The 25,799-nt window shown below is 43.1% G+C and overlaps 1 protein-coding gene across 1 annotated transcript in view; it reads right to left on the bottom strand.

Moving 5' to 3' along the window:
* The window catches only part of si:dkey-11f4.7 (piezo-type mechanosensitive ion channel component 2), an 85,838-nt gene that overhangs the window by 32,902 nt on the left and 27,137 nt on the right, over window positions 1–25,799 (bottom strand). The window contains 7 exon segments of the mRNA XM_067410212.1: window positions 7,933–8,114; window positions 9,316–9,421; window positions 10,080–10,343; window positions 10,657–10,811; window positions 11,571–11,697; window positions 12,933–12,998; window positions 23,668–23,833. Coding sequence (XP_067266313.1) covers window positions 7,933–8,114; window positions 9,316–9,421; window positions 10,080–10,343; window positions 10,657–10,811; window positions 11,571–11,697; window positions 12,933–12,998; window positions 23,668–23,833 — 1,066 coding nt within the window.

Raw genomic sequence — 25,799 nt, 5'->3', positions numbered from 1 at the left:
CAAAGGTTATGCAGCTGTCAATTGCCAGGTGATCTGTGACCTTAAGGGTTTGATCACAGACATTCTGGCAAGGTGGCCCGGAAGCACACACGACTCCTTCATGTTCACCAATTCATCTGTGGGTCAGGAGGCACAAATGGAGGCTGCTTGGGGACAGTGTTTACCCACTGAGGCGATATCTCTTCACCCCTGAGGCTAATAACAGGGACACTGATTTCAACGAAGCACACCGTGTTGCACGAAGTATTGTGGAACGCACAATAGGGAGGTGGAAGCTGCGCTTTCAGGCTATTTACCAGTCCAGCAGTGGTCTTCTGTTTGCTCCACAAAAGTGCTGTGCAGTAATAATAGTAACGGCTAGGTTGCACAACATTGCGGTGCAGATGAGAGTGCCCTTACTTAACAGGGAGGAAGATGAAGAGGTGGTGGAGGAGGAGGACGAAGATGGCATGGGACCACATGATGGCCAACCAAAAATGCCCAATACATGGCTGGTTTTTGTGCACATCAGCAAGTCATTGACAGATTTTTATGAGTTTATCCCTATTTTTCCCAGTCTTTCCAACATTACTTCTTTTATTCACTTTTTGTTCAGTCATTTAATTTAGATGTGTATTTATAATTTTTTTTATATTCAACTTAAAATTGTTATGTTAAGCAAAGCGATGCATTTGTGTACAAAAAATATCCATATTTAACAAGTTATGAAGTAATCTAGCTTTTGCAAGACCGCCTTCCATATTCTACTTACGAAGAAAGTGTAAAATTCTTGCAGTTCAAAAAGCGTATGCCCTACGCCTTCTGTATTAAACTTATGGAAAAAGTGTAACTGATGCAACACCAGTTTACACTTTCTTCATAACTTGAATACTGAAGGCGGTCTGGCAGAAGCTAGATATTTTACTTCCTAACTTGTTAAAAATGGATAATTTTCTTACACAAACACATCGATTCGCTTCAGAAGGCCTTTATTAACCCCCCAGAGCTGTGTAGAATATGTTTATGATGGATGGAGACACTTTCTTCAGCTCATACTCGTTTGGTAATGCGTATTGCCATTATAAAGCTTGGATGTGTCAGGATATTTATTAATATTTATCTGATTGTGTTCATCAGAAAGAAGAAAGTCATATACACCTAGGATGGCTCGAGGGTGATTAAAGCTTGGAGTAATTTTCATTTGAAAGTGAACTAATCCTTTAATATTTATGTTTATACTCAGCTACAGCTCATCTACAGGGGCAAAATATTCAAACACTTAAAAACACAGACCTCTAAATAAACTGAATCAATCCTAAGCAATGATCTGAGCCAATTTTAGTGAAGATCACTTGTGTGGTCAAAGTCACCAAAATGCACATATCCCTAGCCTGGATGCGGAGTATATTTGTTGTCAACTGGGGTCCCACAACATTTCTTCAGGGGGTCCATGTACTAATATGTTCATCTGGTCTTTAGCAGGTCTTAAAATTAGGTAAATACAACCTCAGATTAACTATTTAACAAAAATACAGGGAAAAAAAATGGAGAAGCCATGTTTGGAAAAACTAAGTACACCCTATGATTCAATAGCTTGTAGAACCAGCTTCAGAAGCAATAACGTCTCGGTTACAAAGGTAACCCTCGTTCCCTGAAGGAGGGAACGGAGACGTACGTCGGACAGACCGACGAATAGGAATCTCGCTAGAGAGGCCAATCTACTTCGAGTGTAACTAAACGAGCCAATGCACATTGGCATGCAATCATATGCATCAGCTGCTCGCCTCGCAGCGCGGGTATATAATGAGCAGCAGGTGCGTTGCATCTTCAGGTTTTCGCTGAGGAGCCAAACCGGATAGGCGGCAGCATCAGCGGGGTACAGTGACTGTGGCGACGGGACGTATGTCTCCGTTCCCTCCTTCAGGGAACGAGGGTTACCTTTGTAACCGAGACGTTCCCATTCAGTCGGTCACGTTCGACGTACATCGGACAGACCGACGAATAGGAATCCCTACCAAAGCGCCACAGGAGCTGCCCCCTTCCAGCGCTCTGTTGTAAGCCACCTGAACCCCCTTGCCTGAGGATGGTGGGACAGGGCTAACACAGAGAGAGTCTATCACTGCTGTTCCTCAAAACCCATTCAGTGAGACTATTGGATAACGCTGGGAAAGCGTACCCTTTCGCTGGAAAAGGAACGCTGCGGAAGCCACATCCTTCCCCGAAGGAGTTATGTGGAGAAGTACATATGGACTAATCCTGTAGGGCTGTGCTACATATGGAAGAGCTGGGGTGACTCCAACCCGATGAAGGGTAGGTTCTCCCAGAGGGAAAGACACGGGCTTCGTTTAGGAGCAACTGTGGAACCAACCATATGGGATCCCCGTAGGGTCACACATATGGAACCCAGCCTAAACCCGGTTCTCAAGGATACAACGGAGTATAGGCCTGGCGCCAGACGCTCCGCCACATCGGCTGCCGAAGGGATATCGGAGGACTCGACAGGGTCTGCCTTGTAGGGACTCTCTGGAGAAAAGAAGCGCATGTAGCGCAGAAAGCTGACACTAAGCCGGGGCCTCTCCGTGCCTCTGACCTGTGGCGAGAACAGGGGAGGAGACCGGCTCGACACGAAGGCTATAGTATCTAGCGAACGTGTTAAGTGTCGCCCAGCCCGCAGCTCTACAAATGTCTGTCAGCGAGGCGCCACGAGCCAGCGCCCAGGAGGATGCGACACCTCTCGTGGAGTGAGCATGCAACCTGAGCGGGCAGGGCACGCCCTGAGCTTGGTAAGCCAGGGCGATGGCATCCACTATCCAGTGGGCCATCCTCTGCTTGGAGACAGCCTTTCCCTTCTGCTGGCCTCCATAACAGACAAAGAGCTGGTCTGAGGTCCTGAGGCTTTGGGTTCTGTCTATGTACAGTCGCAAGGCGCAAACTGGACAGAGTAAAGCCAGGGCTGGGTCTGCCTCCTCCGAGGGCAGCGCTTGCAGGCTCACCACCTGGTCCCTGAAGGGAGTGGTAGGAACCTTGGGCACATAGCCAGGCCGGGGTCTTAGTACCATGTGGCTATCACCCGGCCCGAACTCCAGGCACGATTCGTCGACCGAAAATGACTGCAGGTCCCCTACCCTCTTGACGGAGGCCAATGCCACCAGCAGCAAAGTCTTCATAGACAGAATCTTTAAGTCTGCTGACAGCAAAGGCTCAAAGGGAGCAATCTGAAGTGCTCTCAGCACCAGAGTGAGGTCCCAAGAGGGTATGGAGGGGGGACGAGGAGGATTTAACCGTCTTGCCCCCCTAAGGAACCTGATGACCAGGTCGTGCTGACCAACAGATTTGCCATCTATGTGGTCATGGTAAGCGGATATAGCAGCAGTATGGACTTTGAGGGTGGAGGGGGACAGCCTACGCTCAAACCCTTGCTGCAAGAAGGAAAGCACGACTCTGATCGAGCATCTTCGGGGGTCTTCTCGGCGAGAAGAGCACCACTCGACGAACAGGTTCCACTTCGAGGTGTAAGCACATCTCGTAGACAGTGCACATGCTGAAGTGATGGTGTTAAGTACCTCAGGGGGTAAGTCACCTAGAACCTCTGCATCCCGTCCAAGGGACCAGACATGGAGTTTCCAGAGGTCTGGACGCGGGTGCCAAAGAGTGCCCCGTCTCTGAGAAAGAAGGTCTTTCCTCAGAGGGGTGGGCCAGGGAGGGGCTGTCGCGAGGAGTGAGGCTTCTGGGAACCAGGTCCGGTTGGGCCAGTAAGGCGCAACTAACAAGACCTGCTCCTCGTCCTCCCTGACTTTGCACAGGGTCTGTGCAAGTAGGCTCACTGGGGGAAACGCATATTTGCGCAGGCCCCGGGGCCAGCTGTGAGCCAGTGCATCCGTCCCGAGTGTCCCCTCGGTCAGAGAGTAAAACAACTGGCAGTGGGAGGTTTCTGGTGAGGCAAACAGGTCTACCTGAGCCTCTCCGAATTCTCTCCAGATCAGCTGAACCACCTGGGGGTGGAGTCGCCACTCTCCTGGCAGCGCAGCTCGTGATAGCTCGTCGGCCACACGGTTGAGCACACCGGGAACATGAATGGCGCGAAGCGACCTCAGATGCTTCCGACTCCACAGGAGGAGATGGGGGGCGAGTTGCGACATGCGACGGGAGCGTAGACCACCTTGACGGTTGATGTACGCAACGGTCGCAGTGTTGTCTGTACAGACCAGTACATGCTTGCCCCGAAGCAGGCCTTTGAGGCGGCTCAGAGCAAGGCGTACTGCCAGCAACTCGAGGCAATTGATGTGCCAATGCAGATGGGGTCCCGTCCAAACCCCTGAGACTGCATGCCCGTTGTACGTGGCACCCCAGCCGGTGGCAAAAGCATCTGTGAAAACCACAGCATGCCGGGACACTTGTTCTAGGGGCACACCTGCCCGGAAAAACAAAGTGTCCGACCACGGACTGAAGGTGTGGCGGCACTCCTGAGTGACTGGCACCCGGAACGTGCCGCGCTGCCACGCCCATCTTGGAACTCGGCCGTGAAGCCAGTGCTGAAGCGGTGTCATATGAAGCAGACCGAGCGGTGTTACAGCCGCTGCAGCCACCATATGCCCCAGGAGCCTCTGAAAGAACTTCAGTGGGACCGCTGTCCTGCCGTTGAACGTATTCAGGCAGTTCAACACCGACCAAGCACGTTCCTCTGTGAGGCGTGCTATCTGTTCGACCGAATCCAACTCCATACCGAGAAAAGAGATCCTCTGCACTGGGGCGAGTTTGCTCTTTTCCCAGTTGACCCGAAGCCCTAACTGGCTGAGGTGACTGAGCACCAAGTCCCTGTGTTCGCACAACTGATCCCGAGACTGTGCTAGAATGAGCCAGTCGTCTAGATAGTTGAGAATGCGAACACCCTGTTCTCTCATGGGAACAAGGGCTCCCTCCACGACTTTCGTGAAGACGCGGGGAGACAGGGCCAGCCTGAAGGGTAGGACTCTGTACTGATATGCTCGACCTTCGACGCGAATCTCAGGAATGGCCTGTGTCGCGGAAGAATCGAAACATTGAAGTACGCGTCCTTCAGGTCGATCGCTGCAAACCAATCTCGGGGACGGATGCACTCGAAAATGCGTTTCTGCGTGAGCATTTTGAACGGTAGCTTGTAGAGGCTCCGATTCAAAACTCGCAGGTCCAAGATCGGTCTTAACCCGACGCTTTTCTTGGGTACAATGAAGTAGGGGCTGTAGAACCCCGACCTCAAATCGGCTGGAGGGACCGGCTCTATCGCGTCCTTCGCCAGTAGGACTGCGATCTCCGCACGCAGGACAGGGGCATCGGCATCTTTCACTGTGGTGAAGAGGACGTCCCTGAACTTGGGGGGGATGCCAGGCGAACTGAATCGCAAGCCGAACCTGATGGTCCGAAGGAGCCAGCGAGACGGACTGGGGAGCGCTAACCAGGCTCGCAGAGACCGTACAAGCGGGACCAAAGGGACCACCGGTGTACCCGCAGCAGGGCAGCGAGGTGGAACACAGGGACGCGGCTTGGGGGGCTCTCTTTGTAAGGCGGCCCGAAGCGGCGTCACAGTGTGCTAGGCAACACTTACCTGGCTCCACGGATGGACAGAGGGAGCAGTCGAGGCTTTGGCTGCCCGCTGCTCGCTGCTGTCCGCTGGCGACAGAAGAGGGGGATGAGAGTGGTGAGGTTTTTCTCCTCCCACTGCTCTCCAAACCCTCTTCAGACCTGGAAATGGAGGAACTGGTCTTTTAAATTTGGGTACCGCTGCCTCTTGGGTCAGTGGCGGAACAGAAACAAACCTAATAAAAGGATTTACCACCCGGCCCTCCTCCAGGGGTGAAAGAGCAGCCCCACCCATCTCTGGGTCGCCCGTCTCAGGGGTGATTCTCACCAACCACTTAAACAACTGCAGAGACGGGAGGCGTCATCTCCCCGCAATGGACACAGCAGAGCCTGCTGGGCCAGAGTTTCCTGCAGGGGATTCCATATTCCATATTTATGGCACCAATATACCCCCATACTGCCAAGTTTTCCATGCACATCTGGAAGACCCAGGAAAGCATGGCTGTAAACTCCGAATCTGAGTCAGCATAAGCACACACCATTACAGTGGGCAGCGTCACCCTCATTTCCAGAGCATAACAGCACTCTCTCCGATGCTGCAATCGACGTCTGTCACTCAGCTGGAGCTCTGAATGAAATGCTAGGTTCCCCTATGAGAAGGACCAGCAATCCAATCCAGAAACTGCACAGCTTGCAATGCGCTAGAGAGGGAGGGGCCCTAGGGGGTTGGTTCCCCGAAGGAACCCCTCAACCTCATGTCACCCAAGCCATATCAGCAAAGTAGACCTCTTCTGGTGCACCAGAGAGGGCGCTACAATGGAGATTACGCAAGGGAACCGCCCACTATTCTTTGCTCTCGTTGATCTCCACGGTCTCCCAGAGTGTCGGGCAGACCCGCGGCTATGCTTTTACACACAAGCGGCAGCTGGCCAACAACAGAGGGAACTCAAGCTTCCCGGAGAAAGAAGAGTCACGACCGGCGTGTCGACGTGATCATGTTCTCGTATGAAAACATGAACACCCACGAACATCATTTCAGCACGCGCCCAGACATGTGAAACGGTGATGGTGGCCATCAGTGAGGACAGGAACGATCGCATCCAGAAACACAAGTAGGATGTCATCTTTAAAAAGACGCAAATCTACTTGTGTAAGCTCTTTCAGGGACTTTACTCTTTTAGAAGTGCTGAAGCATGCAGGGGAACGGCCACCGCAACACAGACAGGGATTGTGTGCAGCCTGTCGTGTGTGCTCTCTCTCTCTTTGAAGGCGCTCACTCTTACCAGCCGTAAAAACGGCTTTTCAGCGCTCAAAAGCGCACCGTACCGGCCATGAGAACAGCCTTCTGACGCTGTCAAACAGCTATTTGCTCAAAAACGGCAAACGAAACAAAAACAGAAAAAGAGAGGACTTCGACCCCGCTGCTGTGCTGTTCGCCCGCACTCGGAAAAAAAGAGAAGTTCAACCAAAAAGCTTGACTCGTCTTCTAGCAGACACTCGCTTGCAGAGAACAGGAACAAACACCGTTTGGCTCCGAAGCGAAAAGCTGAAGATGCAACGCACCTGCTGCCCATTATATACCCGCGCTGCGAGGCGAGCAGCTGATGCATATGATTGCATGCCAATGTGCATTGGCTCGTTTAGTTACACTCGAAGTAGATTGGCCTCTCTAGCGAGATTCCTATTCGTCGGTCTGTCCGACGTACGTCGAACGTGACCGACTGAATGGGAACTTGAATTAATCATTGTCTTTATGATTTTATCAATCTCTTACATCATTATGGAGGAATTTTGGCCCACTATTCTTAACAACGTTGCTTCAGTTCATTGAGCCGTGCTGCCATGTTCTTTTTAGAAAGAAGGGGCTTTCACCTGGCAACCCTTCCAAACATGCTATACTTGTCCAGTCTTTTTCTAATTGAACTGCCATGAACTTTAACATTTAACATGCTAAATGAGGCCTGTAGTCTGAGATATAGCTCTTGGGTGTTTTGCGATTTTCTCTGAGCATTACACGGTCTGAACTTGGGGTGAATTTGCTGGGATGTCCACTCCTGGAAAGATTGGCAGCTGTCTTGAATGTCTTCCACTTGTGAAAAACTTTCTCACTGTAGAATGGTGGATGGCTGTATAACCCTTTCCAGATTGATGATAGCAACAACTGATTCTCTAAGATCATTGCTGATGTCTTTCCTCTGTGGCAAACACCTGAATGTTTCCAACCAGCATAATATGTCATGTGTTGTTGTTCATCTGAGGTTGCATTTACCTAATTTTAGGGGGGTGATGATTTTTATTATGTCCTAATATGTAAAACCATAGAATTAAAAGAGGTTGTACTTTCTTCTTAACAAGGCTATATGGATCTGAAAAGGTTGACACATGGTTTTAACTCACCTTGTACAGAACCACACCGAAAAGGAATAAGCAGATATAGAGAATTTTGTAGACTGCCACTTTGTCAGAAAAACTGACAAAGAAGAACATGAAGCAACAGCAGAAGATCCAGTACTTCACCAAAATGCCTTTTACTAATGCTCCAAACACAGTCATCATTTGAGAGGTTTGATTGTTGTCACCTGTAATAGAAACACACACATTTCCACAATATATTAATTATTTTGCAAGTGAGATATTATATTTTCAAACAAACATGAAGGACCTAGATGAGACTTCCATGCTGTGTCCTCAACTGTTGCTAAACCATCAGGAAAGCAAAATATGGTAGCCAAAAGATATATAAATGTTCACCATGCTGTACCCAATTACACAACACATTAAAATTGGTTTGGATATTGTTTGATGGAAATTCATAGTAATCTACTGTCCTTTTTAGTCTTAGAAACAGCAGCATATTTCTATCGCTTGACAGCAACTGAAATTGAAATAATTAATAAGAATTATGATGTAAAAGCCTATAAATTACAGGCTGTAACTAAAGTCTAAGGCCCTGTTTACACCTGGTATTAAGATGCTAAATACAGGTGTAAATGGGGTCTAGAAAGTTTTGAGCTTGTCCATTTTCGACCACTTCCAGAGGTTGTCGAAAATGCATTCTACCGGATTGTTTTCATAGTGTAGACACTTATGTGGTTGAATGCGTTCAAACAACCACAAAAGACCGCCAACTCTCCGCCCTCTGACCTAATGAGTAAACATTATGGGAAGCGAGCTAGCTTTTATTATAGCAGATATTGGACCTGCACCCAGAGACAACCACAACACAGCTCTGAATGTCAGTGAAGACCAGGACAATTCAACAGGCCCTAAAGACAGATCTCCTGTCTTATAGTTAAAGTTTTCATCATTACTGTATGTTCCTGTTTATTACAGTGAAGCTGCTTTGAAATAATCTGTACTGTAAAGCACTCCACTTTAAATAATACCATATATGGGCTAGGTGTGCATTACATGATTTTAATGCACACCTAGCCCATATATGGTATTAGTTAATAAATGGAAAGTCGCATGACATAATTAAATCAGGTGAGGGTACCAATCAATGTAAGAAGCATAATATATATTAAGTATTAGCAGTATTAGCATCTGCATCCATACTGTTTGTACAGAAAACAGTCAGTGAGTGTAGGACTCATGGAAGGCAGCCTTTGTTTTGTGGCCTTCAGTTGGCATATTTTGATGCATGCATCAAGTGTATACATTGTGTTCATTGTGTCAATCCTTTCCAATGCAAAACAACCACACCTTATATTTTCTGTATATCATGCACACATTCTGTTGAAACATTTTTTAATTAAAAGATCAAAAAGATATCCATACATGCTTGAACTTTGACTTCCATTAAATCATCCATGTTCTGCAGCTCCTCATTTTTTTCTTTCAGCCGTTGCCTAAGTAAAATCCAGAAACTAAACGAATAAGTAACCTGCAAAGAAATAATTTGATTTTAAAACAGATATGGGAAGTTATGCATAGGTCTATAACATCTAATAAAAATACAGTATCAAACAATGTTCACGACAGATTTCACAGCTGTGGGTAGCATGAAGATGCTCTGTGTTGTTATGATGCGTGCAGTTGTATTTTTTTTTTTAACCATTAGAGGTCAAAAGTTATACAGTGTAGGGAAAAAAGTGATAAAGCACCACATCCGATATGTTTGCAATTATTTTTTTATTCATGCTTGTAGTTCTAAACAGGAACAGCATGACTGATAAACTGGGAGAAGTGTAACAGCTCGAGTGGAATATCTAATCTTGAAGCATCAAATTACTTAATTACTTAAAAGGTGATGTATACTCTATGTTTGATCACTACAACAGAAATCAGTATTTAGGTCCAAAATATAATTATTGATTTCAGAACTTAGTTCAGTACTGTAATTATTTGAATGTTTGTAAAATAAAGATATTGCTTTGTTAAGAAGAATATTTGTGAAGCTGTCACACTCATATACATGACAATGTAGTGGCGATGTGATCACACACATTCAGTCATTCAGGAATTGCAACGCAATGGTATTAATCGTGCAGCTCTACGCTGAGAACACTTTGTTAAACTATCTCAAGATTTAGGTTTCATACCTTTGCAGCAAGGTGCACACAGGGCACTGGATAACCATAGACATCAAAGTCAATCAAGACAAGTTTTGGTAAAGTAGGGAAAATGTCAATATGGTTAAGATGGAGTTGACTGATGAACGTAATCACTAGCAGAAATGTCCCATAGACAGCAAGAAATGGAGCACTAAGCATAGCGAACCGCCGCCGATCCTTCAACATCCAGATCACACATGACCACACCAGTAATATTAATGTAAGCCATGAGTTATAGCTGATGCTCCATACCTGCACACATATAAGATAAGCATTTAATTTGACGGACCTCCGTAAAGAAGAAGAGCAGGTGCCCTCAATTTCATTGAAACAAGGCTTGAAACTTGTGGACGTATCTTCCAATTTGGAAAGTATGCACAATGTATTCAGGTTCCAATAAGAAAATATTATTTATAAGAAGGAATAAAAAAATACGTTTTTTGGTTCTTTTACAGTCTGTTATAAATAAAAAATAAAAATAAAAAAAGGTCAAAAAGTACTATAAACTATACTGCAATCATGAATTAACATATATTAGGGCCATTCTGCCTGCAAACACTGTTACCATTGTGATGATGAGAGCAATTATATAGCTCTGTTTCATGATGAACTGTCCAAACACGATCAACGCGCTGGGTCCAGGCCGATCAGTGGAAGATAGAGGGTCCACGTCATTCAATATTTCATTGCCTCCAGAGCTTTCATTCTCCACAGTATATTCTGTGAATGCATTTCACACACAATCACACACAGATTCTTAAATGTGAACAAAATAAACGTAATAAATAGATGTGAACAGAGTGACAGTGTAGGGCTGCACGATTAATCGCATGCTATTCTCACGCGCATTTCGTCAGTAAAGCCGGTTCCCTGATTACCGCTAAATCACAATCACCTGCTTTCAAATGAAGCGGCATTTAATAGACTGAGCCGTAGATCACTGAAAAGCCACGCAATATCGCGTTCATATCGCAGATGAATCGCCTGCGATAATGAACGCGATATTGCGTGGCTTTTCAGTGATCTACGGCTCAGTCTATTAAATGGCGCTCCATTTGAAAGCAGGTGATTGTGATTTAGCGGTAATCAGGGAACCGGCTTTACTGACGAAATGCGCGTGAGAATAGCATGCGATTAATCGTGCAGCCCTATATAATGTATATATTTAAGAGTTTTATTTTAAGAGTTTAGCTTTTGCAAGCCATTACCTGCATATGTATCTGTGGCTGTTGCAATGACAAAACTATATCTAGATTTGCAATAGTTCAGATTTTTCTCAGCTCAGTCTGCACTCACCACTTGCCACCAACACACCTCCTTCCCTGCTCCTCTATTCATTGGTTTTATCATCTAGCCTTTAGTCATAGCTGACCTTGTTCTCATACTCTCTTCTGTCCCATTATTTTGTGTGTATTTGGATTTGTGCAAATATGCACAAGAATATTGTAGACTTTCTATATTAATTACTTTTTGAGGTACAATAAGAAATCTTCTGTGTGTATGGAGATAAAGCCAAGCAATTTGGGAAGTCATCCTCTAAAATCAGGGAATTCACCCCAGAATCTTCGTGGTCTTGCCACGTCCTCTTCCACACCAACACCATATCCTAAAAAAATGGCAACAACAACACAGAAATCATAAGTTTAAATAATGGTAACTTAAACTAACTTAAACTATCTTGGAGAAATGTTTTGACATGACTTGACATTTTTTACTTTAAGTTGCTTATAAACATATTAATGGCTAAAGTCTCATTACACTGTATTCAGCACATACTGGGCTCCAATAATATATGTTTTTTTAGATAAAATAAAGTTTGTGTTTGTTAAAAACAAAAAAGTCACTGAAATAAGGTCCAAATATGTGTCCACAATACTTTTGAGTATTAGATCTTGTAGACTAGAGTTTTTTTGCTTCAAAATTATGTGAAAATCATCCTGCCTGTTTGTGTTAACATTCAGGGGTCGGGAAACACGCCAACGCGTTTTGCTGGATTTTCTTCACATAGCAACAAAATTGACTTAAAATACTCACTTTTTTTTCATACAGACAAAATTCATCAATTGAAACTACAGACTGTCTACTTTTATTTGTGTGCACTCACAGTAAAAACTAAATGTTGTTTTTTGCAAAATAAAGAAAAATTACATGATGCGCGATCTGCCAAACAGAAGTTGCATCTGAATACAATTATAAATGCATAAATAATTTTGAGATTAATGTTTTAAAAATAATTTTGTTTATTGTACATTTGTAAAAAAAAAAAAAAAAAAAAAAAAAAAAACAATATCACATTTGCAATTGTGCTGATATTTGTGAAAACAGCCCTCTTTGTTGTGATATTTCTTAAATGATATCATATGTTACAATATAAATATGAAGATCTTATACAAGTACTTTTATGAAGTCATATCTTGAATTTTGAGGGCATTTGTATTAATTTTGGTGACATTTGGTGACAATGCCTTGTTGATTTCTGATCCAGCACAACAGTGACAAAATAAATTAAATTAGAAATAAGTTATTGATTGCTTTTGAAGCAGGAAATTTGACATCCGATTGCATTAATGAAGTTAACAAAGAAATCAGGCAATGCAATGGCAATTTAGCGATATCCCTGCAGTTGTGGTCTTGACCAGTCTTGAAATAAAATAGAGTCCTTTTAGTCTGAGACCAAGACCTATCTCAAGAACGACAACACTGTTAAAAAGGCTACTGGGAACCCTTTGCAAATGATTGTGTGCTCTCTGACTAGAATTCTGTGACTTTGTTCACTTGTGTTATGTATAGTCTGTTTCTTGTGGTCTTGGTGAGTGCACATTTTGCTGTATTTTATCTTACCTCTTTTCTTTCAGGGGAGAAGCTTGATGGGATGCTGCAGTCTTCAGCATAATTTTCAATATTTTCCTGAGCATGGTATATATTTGGGTTACAAATGCAGATAAATAGATAAACATGAACACAACTGCAAAAAACAACTGCACTCCATTTACACAATGGCATTAAGTAGTAACGCCTAGCAGTAGTAACTGAAGTAATATAACAAAAAGATTAGATTACAGGATTGCCAGGAGTTTAAAAAAATTTAGGTAGCAGCATTTTGAATATGCTAGAGCAGTGGTTCCCAACCCTGGTCTTGGAGTACCCCCAGCACTGGACATTTTAGATGTCTCCCTAATCAAACACACCTGTGTAGTGAACAACACATTTCACTGTCCAGATTTATGGTGAGGCTCCTTCTTTGACTGCAACAGTGAAGAAAGGTTTGCTACATTTCATTTGGATTGTCCAACACAATTAAATAAGGATGCTAGGACAACTGACAGACACCTCAAGCACGGGAAGGACAGGACTTCTCATTGGTCCACAGGCAGTTTCTGCACTGCACCCATCTTGAGACTTATCCGTAAGGTTTACACCTGTAGTGATCAGCAGGCAGACATGAGGGCAGACTCTCCTCATCACCTCATCTGCCATGATGAAAAGCACAGGACTCCAAAACTCACACCTCCAAGAGAAGCAAACAAGGAAATAGATAGGCTTGCAGATAGGCCTGCAAAGACAATCACCCTGACCATTTGTTCAAGGGAAGAATGATATTAGCATGTCATTGAGCAGATTAATCCTATCATCATTTTCCCCATTGTTCACCCCAGATCAGCATGTTCCAGACTGCGCGGATCTGCACTGACTTCAGAATCTAAAGATCCTTCCGTCTGCATGTTCCAGAGAATAAGGATCGTCTGCACAGACATCAGAATCTTCAAGGTTTCTTCAAGGCCTCTTCTTCTGCGTGTTCCAGGAAAAGGACCTTCTCTGTGCTTCAGGAGTTCAATGTTCACAAGTACTTCATATTCAAGGCTGTGGAATGGATTCCAACTCCTTTCTTCCCACTGCAACGCTGCTCAGCTCAGCAAGTGGAAGACGTCACCCTCAGATTCAGCTTTCCAGACACCTTGGCATTAGTGTATATTGTCAGTATATGGTTATCTAATTTGCATTAGATCTTGCATAGCTGATATCAGTTAATAACAAATAATCTCTCAGTTTATTTTTGTTAAATTTAGAATTAGGTTTAGCTTATTTCACCTAGAGAAACTACAGTTTATCTTTCCATAAGATTAATGTGTAACTGCCATTGTAACATCCTACTCATTTACTTGCATTTATCAATCTTTTTGCACTTTATACATTCAGCAGTTGTTAGTTACTCTCGTCTATCCTTTTGTTAATAAAATCTATTTATTACACTTGTGTCTTCCTTGTGTTGATAATACAGTAATGGGCTCTACAAGTAAATGATATCTTACAAATCCTTCAGATTGGTCAGATGATGAACTTCCTCCAATTTATATAATTGTAATTCCGTCAACAATCTTCCAATGATTGTTCTTTATTTTCAAGGTGAAAATTTTTTTATTTTTTGACTGGCGCCCCGAAATATTGGAAGGAATCATCTGACTCAATATTAATTTTAATACAAAATAATAATATTTAAGTCCATAAATAACTACATTAAAATTCCCATAAAAAATCATTTTGGGAACAGCATTGGTGGCTGAAAAAAAGAGAAGCCACAAGACTCCATCCAAATCCATTCATAACCATGTTTGGAATCCTTAAAACTGATGTATTCTGGAGGTGGCTTGGAAAGTGAAAAATGCACTGGTAAAAATGTAAAGACACTGATTTAACAGACATCAACAGATTCCATACTCTGAGTCTACAGCTTATGAAGCATCAACAGATAAAACCACATTTTGAGTCTCCAGTCTGAGAGGAAAGAGACATTAAAAAACTCAAGCGAGACAATAACAGCTCATTCCGAGTCTTCATGCCAGAGAGACCAAAGAAGATTTACCAAGTTCTGAGTCTCTGGCCCAGATTGTTAAGGATCTTCTGCAGGGCCTCATCTGAGTGTTTCAGATTTTAGAACCCTTTTAGAGCTCCAGGAGATCACCATTCCACAGAACTTTACATTCTAGGCTGTTGAATGGATTCTGGCTCCTCTCACCCGTGCATTGTTACCCAGCAAAACCAGTTGAAGATATCACACCATCGGACTGCTCACTCGACCATGTGGAACGTAAATATCACTTTACCAAACCTCTTTCCAGAGACCTTGGCATTGTTGTATACTATCAGTATGTGATTTTCTCATTTATATTAGACATTATATAGCTGATTTAAATAACATAACTCTGCCATAACCACACCGAACCTTATCACTTGTATTTTAAGCATATTCTGCACTATTCCTTTATCATTCATGGTATTCATTTAGTAGTTATGCTGATTTACGCTTGTTTATCTTTTTGTTAATACAATTATTTCAATACACTTGTGTCTACCTTGAGCTGATAATACAACAGAGGCTCTACAAGCTAATCAAGGATATCACAGAGCCTTCAGATTGGTCAGATGATAAACTCCCTCTGATTTACATAATTTTATTTTTTGAACTATTGTCTTAGGTTTTTATTTTACTGTTAAGGTGAAATTCCTTAGCTGGTGCCCTGAGGTAAAAGAGCAAGGGGTAATCTCACACTTTCACACATTAAGTGGTGTGACCACCTGTGAAAGTCCAACATAACTGGTATCTTGTGTGAGGTTAAGTAAAACTGCTACACCTGATTCAACTCATCAGCTCGTTAAATACTCCGAGACCTCAAACGAGTGTGTCAGATAAGAGAGACATCAAAAATAGGCAATGTTGGGTGTACTCCAGGACCAGGGTTTGGAACCACCGTGTTAAGCCGGGTGCACACTGTGCGATTTATAATAGTCCTTTAAGATTGTTGCTTGTCAGACTGTATGAACATGATCCTCATGTCACACTGTGGGATCTCAGCTGTCATTTATGTCAGACTGTACGACAGTCAAGACGTGTTAAAAAACAGGTGCCCGCATGAAATCTTGTCTGGAGTTTTACATTATCAATCCACACATGTTCAGTGACGGCGAGCTGCATCACACGATAAAGACATCTCTATCATTCATTTTGATCACAGCTTGTCTTGAAAAACGAAGACAATTTGACGTTTGTCGTAGGAGAAGTCAGACTGCAGGACTGTGCGCCAAATCTTCTGACACTGCCAGAATTTCGTCGGAGGTAAAATCTGATTGCAATGGTCATTAATCGGCTATCTGTGAATATGTCAAACTAGTGATCAAAGACTACAGATTTTAAGCTAGGATTATAGGAATCTTTTAGGATTTACAAAATTTGTCTCAGACGACCAAATCGTGGCCTAAATCGCACAGTATGAACCAGCCTTTAGAGGAGTTCAATCATGCCGTATAAAAGGCAGGAACACACCAAGCCGACGAACTAGTGGCGACGAAAGCAGACTGCGGGGTTGGCTCACATCGGCAGCGTCTGTGTCCAAAGTTGGCCTGACACACCAAACCAACACTAGACAGCCGACGGCCAAGTAGCACGTCAGTTCTGCGCCTGCGTGAGATGAAATGCCTTTCCGAACCAGCAGGTGGCAGTATCTGAACAGCCAATCCGAATGATCAGATGGACTGACGTGCTCCAACATTTCATATCGGCCGAAAAAAGGCGATGAGGACCAACTTCAGCCAATGTTGTGGAACACACTAAGAAAATTTAGTCGGTCGACGAACAAAAACTGCCAGACGGCTGACCGTTGGCTTGGTGTGTTCCTGCCTTAAACTTTCCTGCAGAGCTCAACTTCAGCTTACCCTACCACAACTGAATGGAAGTTTCTAGTAATCCTGAAAATCTCTTGTGTCATCAACTTGAGTACTTAGCAGCAGCTGTTTAGCACTGTAACTACATGAGGTAGGAGGAGGGGTAATATACAGTGGAAAAGTATGTGAACCCCTTGCAGAATCTGTGAAAATAAGAATTATTTTAATAAAATAAGAGGGATAATAAAAAATGCATGTTATTTTTTGTTTAGTACTGTCCTGAGTAAGATATTTTACATAAAAGATGTTTGCATTTAGTTCACAAGACAAAACAATAGCTGAATTTATTAAAATAACCCCATTCATAAGTATGTGAACCATTGATTCTCAATACTGTGTGTGGTTACCTTGTAACACTCCGACTAGAGCGTACACTAAAATTGAGGAAACCGCTCGTTCCTCTGGAAATAATATGAAAAATGACAGACCAAACTTTGTTTCAATCACCCAAGTGTATTATACAATTTAGAAAAGTCTTGACCCACAATACAACCAGAAAAACGTTTTAAAAAAATGTATGTGAGAGCGAAAATCCAAACGTAGTATGTATGTTATTGAATCAGTCTCACCGGAAAATGTCCATGAATGAATGAATGAATGTCCGAGAGCAGATCCAACGTGACCACCGAACTGTTAAAAATCCTCCCTGGTAAGTAGTCCAAAGTCCCAAAAACAAAAACACCCAGACAAAACTCCACAGGTGAGGCGGCAGTAAACTCCAGAAGAAAACAGTTCGGCAAATAATCCACAAATGTGACAGAGTGAGGCAGTGTTGTAGTCGAGTCACCAACTGTCGAGTTCGAGTCGAGTCTCGAGTCCCAGTGTTCGAGTCCGAGTCCAAGTCAGAGTCACCAAAGAAGAGTCCGAGTCGAGTCCAAGTCGAGTCACCATTACCAGAGTTCGAGTCCGAGTCGAGTCTCGAGCTCCCAGTGCCTACATGTCTCCACTCTGGGACCTTCAAAGAACTGATAAAATGTATTAAAGAGGTTCTACATTAAACAAAAATGATACCGCTGTCATGACTGCAAAGGGAGTTTATTTACTGATTTGACATATACACTTTGCCAGACACATTTGCAACTTTACGACGCCATCAAAAGCATGTGTTCAAAAGCATGTGTTTACTTCCATTGTTGTGAACGTGCATTTTACTGGGCACTGTATTTTAAAAATACTTAAAACGTAAAAATCAATACGATATGCCGAGAGAGAGAGAGAGAGAGAGAGAGAGAGAGCGTTTGTGAGTGAGTGACCGAGTGATTTAGCGTGAGTGCGTTTGTATGTGTTCAAGTGAATGTGTGTGTGACGGCACGCGACTGGTCAGAAAACAACGTGTAACGTTAGTCTGACATGTTTCTTGTCCACGACACCACAGGATTTTAGGAGTCAAAATTGCGTCATCCATCTGACACAGTGAAAAAAAAAATTGTGTAATCTGACACAGTGACTATCGCAACAGACAAAAAAAATCATGTAATCTGATCTGACACAGTGACTAGTAAATTAAAAATTGTGTAATCTTAACCAGACATTAGACATCGTCGACGTCTGATGCCAAATTGTCAAACATCGCCCAACCCTAGCTTCTTCTGTTTATTATCATATATGCATTAGTCAATAATAGTTTTTTTAAAAGCTAACGTTAGCCAATGGAAAGCATTTTACTTACTTTTCTGGGTGCATCTGTGACAGGTGTCTGTTAAAGTTTGAAGTTGTCCCAGTTGAAGTTGTTTTCCACAGTTGTACAATTACACACATAACATTTAGCGCTGCTCTTTCCAGCATTAGATGCAAAATTCGTGTTGGCGAATTTCACGATCCGGGGCACATCTTCTGCATTTTCCAAATTTGAACATTTAGCACGCGAATCATGCACGAGTGTAAAGTGAGTGACGTCAGTGAGTGTGTTGTCAAGAGAGCGAGCGGTAGCAGTGTCTGTGAGGGAAAAAATAGATCCCGGCCGGTCTTGGGCACGAAACCTTATATAATATTATATATAAACTTATATAATTTTTTATAACATATTTAGTCAAAAACAACGTGATGAATGCTCAAGTCCGATTTTATATATCCTCGAGTCCGAGTCCAAGTACGAGTCATCAGTCCGCGAGTCCAAGTCGAGTCACGAGTCCAGAGAATGGAGTCTCGAGTCGGACTCGAGTCCAAAGAATAGTGACTCGAGTCGGACTCGAGTCCGAGTCCAGGACTCGAGTACTCCATCACTGGAGTGAGGGAGCGAACACAGATGCTGCTCGATGCCGGTTTGCCGGCTAACTTTAAAGTTCCGTGTTATCCTCACGTGACGCAAAGGCCGCGCGGGACTTGTGGAATCTCGCGAGAGTCCGTTCACTTGAGGTCTCACACACACACACACACAGGAGCAACGGAACAGAGCACAGGGTGACAATTAAAATAAATGATCAACCATGCATTCGTGTTAATCAAACATAAGTATAAATATCACCCCTTATATGGCATTGCTACATAAATTATTATTGTTAATATTTTTGCTGGACCCTCCCACTTGGGCGCTAGCTTGGCAGAGTATTTGTTGGTGGCTGATGAGAGGGGATGCGTCCTCATCCAGACGAGGTCACCCGGTTGAAACTGCGCATCTTTCCTCCGGTAATTATAATACCTCGCTTGTCTGGCTTTTTGCACTTCCACTCTGCGTTTTACCTCCTCTGCCATCATAGTTTGTCTTTCAATGAGATTATACGATGTTTGATTTGGTGCAGGGGCTTTATGGATGAGTCTTTCCAGGGGTCCCTGAAGTCGACGGCCCAACATCAGCTCAGCCGGGGTTTTGCCAGTGGTCTCTTGATAGGCTGAGTTGATAGCAAAACGAAACTCAGGTAACCAGTGGTCCCATGATGGTATTGCCCCACATATGATGCTATCATTGTTTTTAATGTTTTGTTGATTCTCTCTGTCAGGTTTGTTTGTGGGTGATAGCTTGTGGTGAGTTTCTGGATGCTTCCCCAGGTGTTGCACAATTCAGAGAGCACATTGGAAGTAAATTGAGAACCCCGGTCAGACACAAGATACTTTGGGACCCCCCATCGAGTGAAAATCTCCTCTCTGAGTATTCTCACGATTTTTTGTGTTTTACTCTCACGCAGGGGGAACAATTCTACCCATTTAGAGTAGTAATCCACCATTACTAGCAGGTATGTGTTGCGTTTCTTGCTGCATGGGAATGGTCCCATAAGGTCCAACCCCATAATTTGACCAGGCTCTGTTACTTGTGTTGTTTGCAGCAGACCACTGGGTTTCGTATTGTCATGTTTATATTTTTGGCAGGTTTCACATCCCTTGACGTAATTCCAGACGTCTGCACGCACCGATGGCCACCAAGCCACCTCCAGGAGCCTCAGCAAGGTTTTTAGTCTTTCCAGGTGTCCACCCAATGGATTGTCGTGGAAGTAATGCAGAAATCCAGGTATCAAAGCTTGAGGGACAACCATCTGGAATTTGCTCCCATTCTTCATTGGAACTTGCCGATATAATACCCCCTGATGTTCTTCAAAGGTACTTTGCTGGTTTTTAACCCTCCTGGTTTTAGGTTCTGCTTTCAGACGGCTGACTGTTTCGTCGCTCTCCTGGGCCTGTGCTATTTCAGCCAGTGAGTGTGTAATGTCTGAAGAATGCTTAGGTGTTGTTACTGCCAAACATGGTGCCTCTTCTTCCTTTACATTCCCAGGGGCTCGAGACAGAGCATCAGGTCCCTGGTTTAAGCAGCCCTTCCGATGGTGGACTTGGAAGTCAAACTGCTGCAACCGGAGGGTCCAACGGGTCAGACGGGAGTTGGTCTTGGGGCTGTTAAATACCCAGGCCAAAGCTGCATGGTCTGTAAATACATCAAAGCGTTTTCCCTCCAGATAATGTCTCCATTTTTCCACCGCCCAAACCACTGCCAAACACTTCTTTTCAGATGTCGAGTAATTAAGTTCCACTCCGTGAAGTGTTCGTGATGCATACGCAATTACTCTCTCTCCTTCAGGTGTTTGCTGGCAGAGGATGGCACCCAAGCCCACATCGCTGGCATCCGTATGGACCTGGAACGGCTGGTTGAGGTCTGGTTGGATTAGGACAGGTGGACTTTGAAGTAAGGTTTTGATGTTCTCAAAGCTGGCCTAACACTCTGGGGTCCACTGCCACTGGACATCTTTCTTTTTCAGATTGTTGAGGGGAGCTGTGATGTCTGCGAAGTGAGGTATGAACTTGTGATACCAACCAGCCAAACCAAGAAAACGCTGGAGTGCCTTTAGGTCTCTAGGTGGAGGATACTGAATGACCGCTTTGGTTTTTTCAGCGTCGACCTCAACTCCCTTGTCGGAGACAATATGGCCCAGGAACTTCAGTTGTCTTTTGAAGAAATGGCACTTCTTCATATTGAGGGTAAGATTGGCCTGGGTGAGTCTTTGGAATATCATGTTTAGATGAGATATGTGTTCTTGTAAAGATCGGGAGAAGACAATTATATCGTCGATATACACAAAACAAAACTGCCCCCTCAGCTCTGCCAACACCTTCTCCATCAGTCTTTGAAAGGTGGCTGCGGAGTTCCTGAGCCCAAACGGCATAGACCGGAATTGGTATAAGCCTTTGGTGGTAATGAAGGCCGTCTTGTCTTTGCTGCCCTCCTCCATCTCCACCTGCCAATAGCCGGACTGGAGATCCAGGGTGCTGAACCATGCAGCTCCTTCCATGGACTCCAGGAAATCGTGTACAAGAGGCATGGGATAAGCATCTGGTACTGCACCTTCCTCTGGTCTACTGCTTGATGAACCTTGCCATCTGCCATTATGAACTTTTGGGGAGGGTCTGTAGTTCTTGTCGCTGCCTCTCCTCCTAACTGTGTCCAGAGGGTTTCCTGCATTAGTGTAAAGGTGCTCCCGGTGTCGAGCACCGCCTTCATTTCTCTGCCCTGCACCCCCACCGGCACCAATAGGAGAGATGTTGCTGCGTGTGGTTGGGCAATGGATAAGCCAGCCAGGTGTTTGGAGGTATTTCTTTCAGATGGTCTCTTATCTGCCTTTTCCTTAGTATTTTGACTGCCAACCTTCTGCCAGTAATCCTTCGCCCCTAAACAATCCTTCTCTACCTTTGACCCCACTTTTACCAACTGTTCTACTGTCTTCACAGTTCCTCGTAGGCAGCCAGCCACCCTGGGGTTGATATTATTAAGGATGCGGCTCACCACCCCGTCCTTGGAAATAGAAGGACGTGGCACTTTGAACAGCTGGAGGATTAAGCACAGTGGTTAGTGGGGTGTTAACAGGGGGTACATCATATGTAACATTGACAGTTTTAGACGTGGGTGTTTTAGTTCTGGCAGCAGGTATCGGGGTTCTAGGGGCAGTAAAAGAAGAAAAGGAGGTAGCTGGAGTGTATGCTCGTAGGTGGGACAGAGAAGGGGTACTTGTGAGTCTCAGCTTTTTCATCTGACTCTCCCATTTTGCTTCCCTCCGCAGAAAGCAGTCTGTAACGGCCCTCTCCAACTTCTCCAGACTCTTCTGGAAATATTCATCCAGCTCCGCCAAGCTAGCGTCCACTGCCGAAAATTGGCCTCTCTATTCAAAGCACTTTCAATAGACTGTTTAAAATCACATTCCCCAGCCTGCACTTTTGTGTTAAGGGCCAATAAATCCACTTTTAACTTCTCAATATCTGCCTGCATTGTTTGTTTTACATTGACATTATACACACAGCTTGATGTTACATCATCATCATCATCATCACCATCACTTTGGTCATCAGGGTCAGAGATATACAAGGAACTTAACATAGATGTTAACTCTGCTGTAGGATTGCTTCGAGTTACAAATGGGCCTGCCGTAAAATCTACCTCAGGCGTAACACCAGAGATATCAGCATTGTCCACAATATTTTCACCAGTAGCATTAGGTGTCTGTACATCATCATTAATCATAGCAGTCTGAGTAGCAGTATCCTGTATCCTCCATATTTACAAATATATACAGTATGTATTCACACAAAAGGAAAAAAGAAAAAATACAAACAGAACGATCCCCGTACGGGCCACCACTATGTAACACTCCGACTAGAGCGTACACTAAAATTGAGGGAACCGCTCGTTCCTCTGGAAATAATATGAAAAATGACAGACCAAACTTTGTTTCAATCACCCAAGTGTATTATACAATTTAGAAAAGTCTTGACCCACAATACAACCAGAAAAATGTTTTAAAAAAATGTATGTGAAAGCGAAAGTGAATGTTTGAACCTTTTTTAATAGTTGAGTTTGAGTCCCTCAGTTGTCCTCAGTGTGAAAAGACGAATCTCAAAATCATTCAGTCACTGCTGGAAAGGGTTCAAATATGCAAAAATCCTTGAAAACTGATGAATCTGCAGGAGCTGGAGGATTTTTCTGAAGAACCGAGCTCAGTTTAACTGCTCAGGACAAACAAGAGACTCATGAACAACCATCACAAAACATAAAAACAGTCTTGGATCATCAGGTAACCACACACAGTATTGAGAATCAATGGTTCACATACTTATGAATGGGGTTTTTAATATTGTTTTTTAGCTATTGTTTTGTCTTGTGAACTAAATGCAAACATCTTTTATGTAAAATATCTTACTCAGGACAGTACTAAACAAAAAATAACATGCATTTTTTTATTATCCCTCTTATTTTATTAAAATAATTCTCATTTTCACAGATTCTGCAAGGGGTTCACATACTTTACAGTTTACAGTTATCTGATGTTTAACTCTGCAGATGATGAAGGTGGCCCTCCAGAAGCAGGTTAGGACACCCTGCCACATTTTTTTTTTATTATTTTTTTGTTGCCTCATGTCTGTGCATATGTGAAGTGCATTACAGTACCTCCTCATTAGAATGATTCCACTTGTGTAGTAGATTCATGACTGAGAAATACAGCAGTAGGAGCACCAGTGGGTTCACTATTGCAGGCCAACTACCATCTTCATGCAGAGCCAGGCTATACGGTTCTGACATGTTGGTCTGGATGAGTGCTGTCAAACCAAACAACCTGGTAAGCAGACAGAAATATTAGATGCAAACAGATGCTGAAAATGTTTTTGTAAGGTGTTGGACCTTCACATGCTGCCACAACAGCTTCAATGTGCCTTGACTCTGCAATTCTCTGGAACTCCACTGGATGGAAGGAACACCATTTTTTCAAAAGATATTCCATCCTGTGGTGTTTTGATGATGGTGGTTGAGAACGCAGTCTAACATGTCAGTCCAAAATCTCCCATAGGTGTTCAATTGGGTTGGGATGTGGTAATGTGTACCTCGTAATCTTTTAATCAAAAACATTGATGTCATCAGATAAGAAATGCTGTTATGATAGGGAGGAGGCATGTACACCGGTGTGAGGGATGGGCAATGAAGTTGTCCAATAGCCAGACAAATTTGACTACTGAACTTGTTCAAGAAGCCAGTTAAAAACAGTTAAATCCAACCATGATCGACTACTAGCATTAGCTAGTGTTAATAACAATGGAGTAGGTTTTATTAAAACAATTTTTCTTGCTCTAAGTTCATGCATTAATACTCATTAACAACCATAAATTGCATGTTCAGTTGCCTGTCACTAAGTGTAAAATGGTATTAACAGACAAATCTATAGAAAAATAATAGAATTGTAAAATATTATCACAAATCAAGAAATCACAAACACCAAAAATATTTTGTAAAAATTACCGACTTTGAGGGTAGACACAAGTTCATTTCATTTGGTAATGTTAGGCAGTATTGATTTATATGCTGTTTAATGTTGATGAACGCGTTGTTTTACATATGCATCTGCTTATATATGCTATCACTGCTTCTTCACCTGTGATTTTAACAGGAGGTTCTGTACTCTTTCAGAAGATGTGTAATAGTAACCCCTACCATATAACAGGGAAAACACGAATAGCCAGAAAATTCTGTCCATGGCAGAAAAAGTGTCTCATAATAAATGATGGAAAATTCCATCAATGGCAGGGAAAGAGTTAAAATATCAGTTCAGTTCGTAAGACAGATTCATCCCCTGGAGTTCTATGGATTACCGTTGTGATTGCTTTGCATGGTTCTTGGAGTATCAACTTTGAGGGACACATTCTCTTGTATTACATGAATTTATAAAGATGGATTATTTCTCAAAACATGAGGGTAAGTAAATTATGAGAGAATTTAAATTTTTGGGTTGAGTATCCCTTTAAGCTGAGATTGTTGTATTCCAATTACCTTGGAGGCAATTGTAACGAGCATTGTCAGCCTATTTTTACTAGTGAGTGTTATGCTATTCAGCGACAAATGGTGACCATAACCTGTATTACAAAATAGAGACCATTTAGCCATTATAGGCCACACAAAATCATATTGGCTTCTACTTATCTGGGTATCGTTAACCAAACCTCTTTCCAGAGAACTTGCCATTAGCGTACATGACAGTCAGTATATAACAAAATAACTATGTTAGATTTAAAGAAAAAAGAACAAATGTCTGTAGTTGTGAGGTACTAATACAAAAGGGCCGTCAACATTTTTTTTTACACTTTCAGTCAGCTGAAAGCTTAGATGCAACAGGCCTCACAAAATGATAATAGACTGACTTGAAAAATATGGCCTGGACAACAGAAATAAACTTGTGTGGCACAGGAAAGCTTTCTGGTGTGTCTACATGGATTAAAAAGATTTGCATTTTATGTGCACTGTAACTCACTTTTTTTTTTTAAATTTGGTTCTTGTCGATGCTGTAAAATCAATGCCTGAGGAAATTAACTTTTTGCTCTCCTGCAGAAGATTTATAACTTTGTATCAAGTTATAAAAAATATAATTTGCTATAATCTTCAATCTTCACTTGCAGAGCCTGACACAGTAGACAATCTGATTAAAAAAGAAATTGTATCAGGCTTTATGATCAGCACATCTGACGCACTAATTTCCAGGCCAAAATTCAAATTCAAGTGTTTGACATTTTTACATGTGAGTTCCAAATCAAATA

The sequence above is a fragment of the Chanodichthys erythropterus genome, chromosome 14 (genome assembly GCF_024489055.1).
Source record: "Chanodichthys erythropterus isolate Z2021 chromosome 14, ASM2448905v1, whole genome shotgun sequence".
Classification (NCBI taxonomy): Eukaryota; Metazoa; Chordata; class Actinopteri; order Cypriniformes; family Xenocyprididae; genus Chanodichthys; species Chanodichthys erythropterus.
This window is presented reverse-complemented; position numbering and strand designations above follow the sequence as displayed.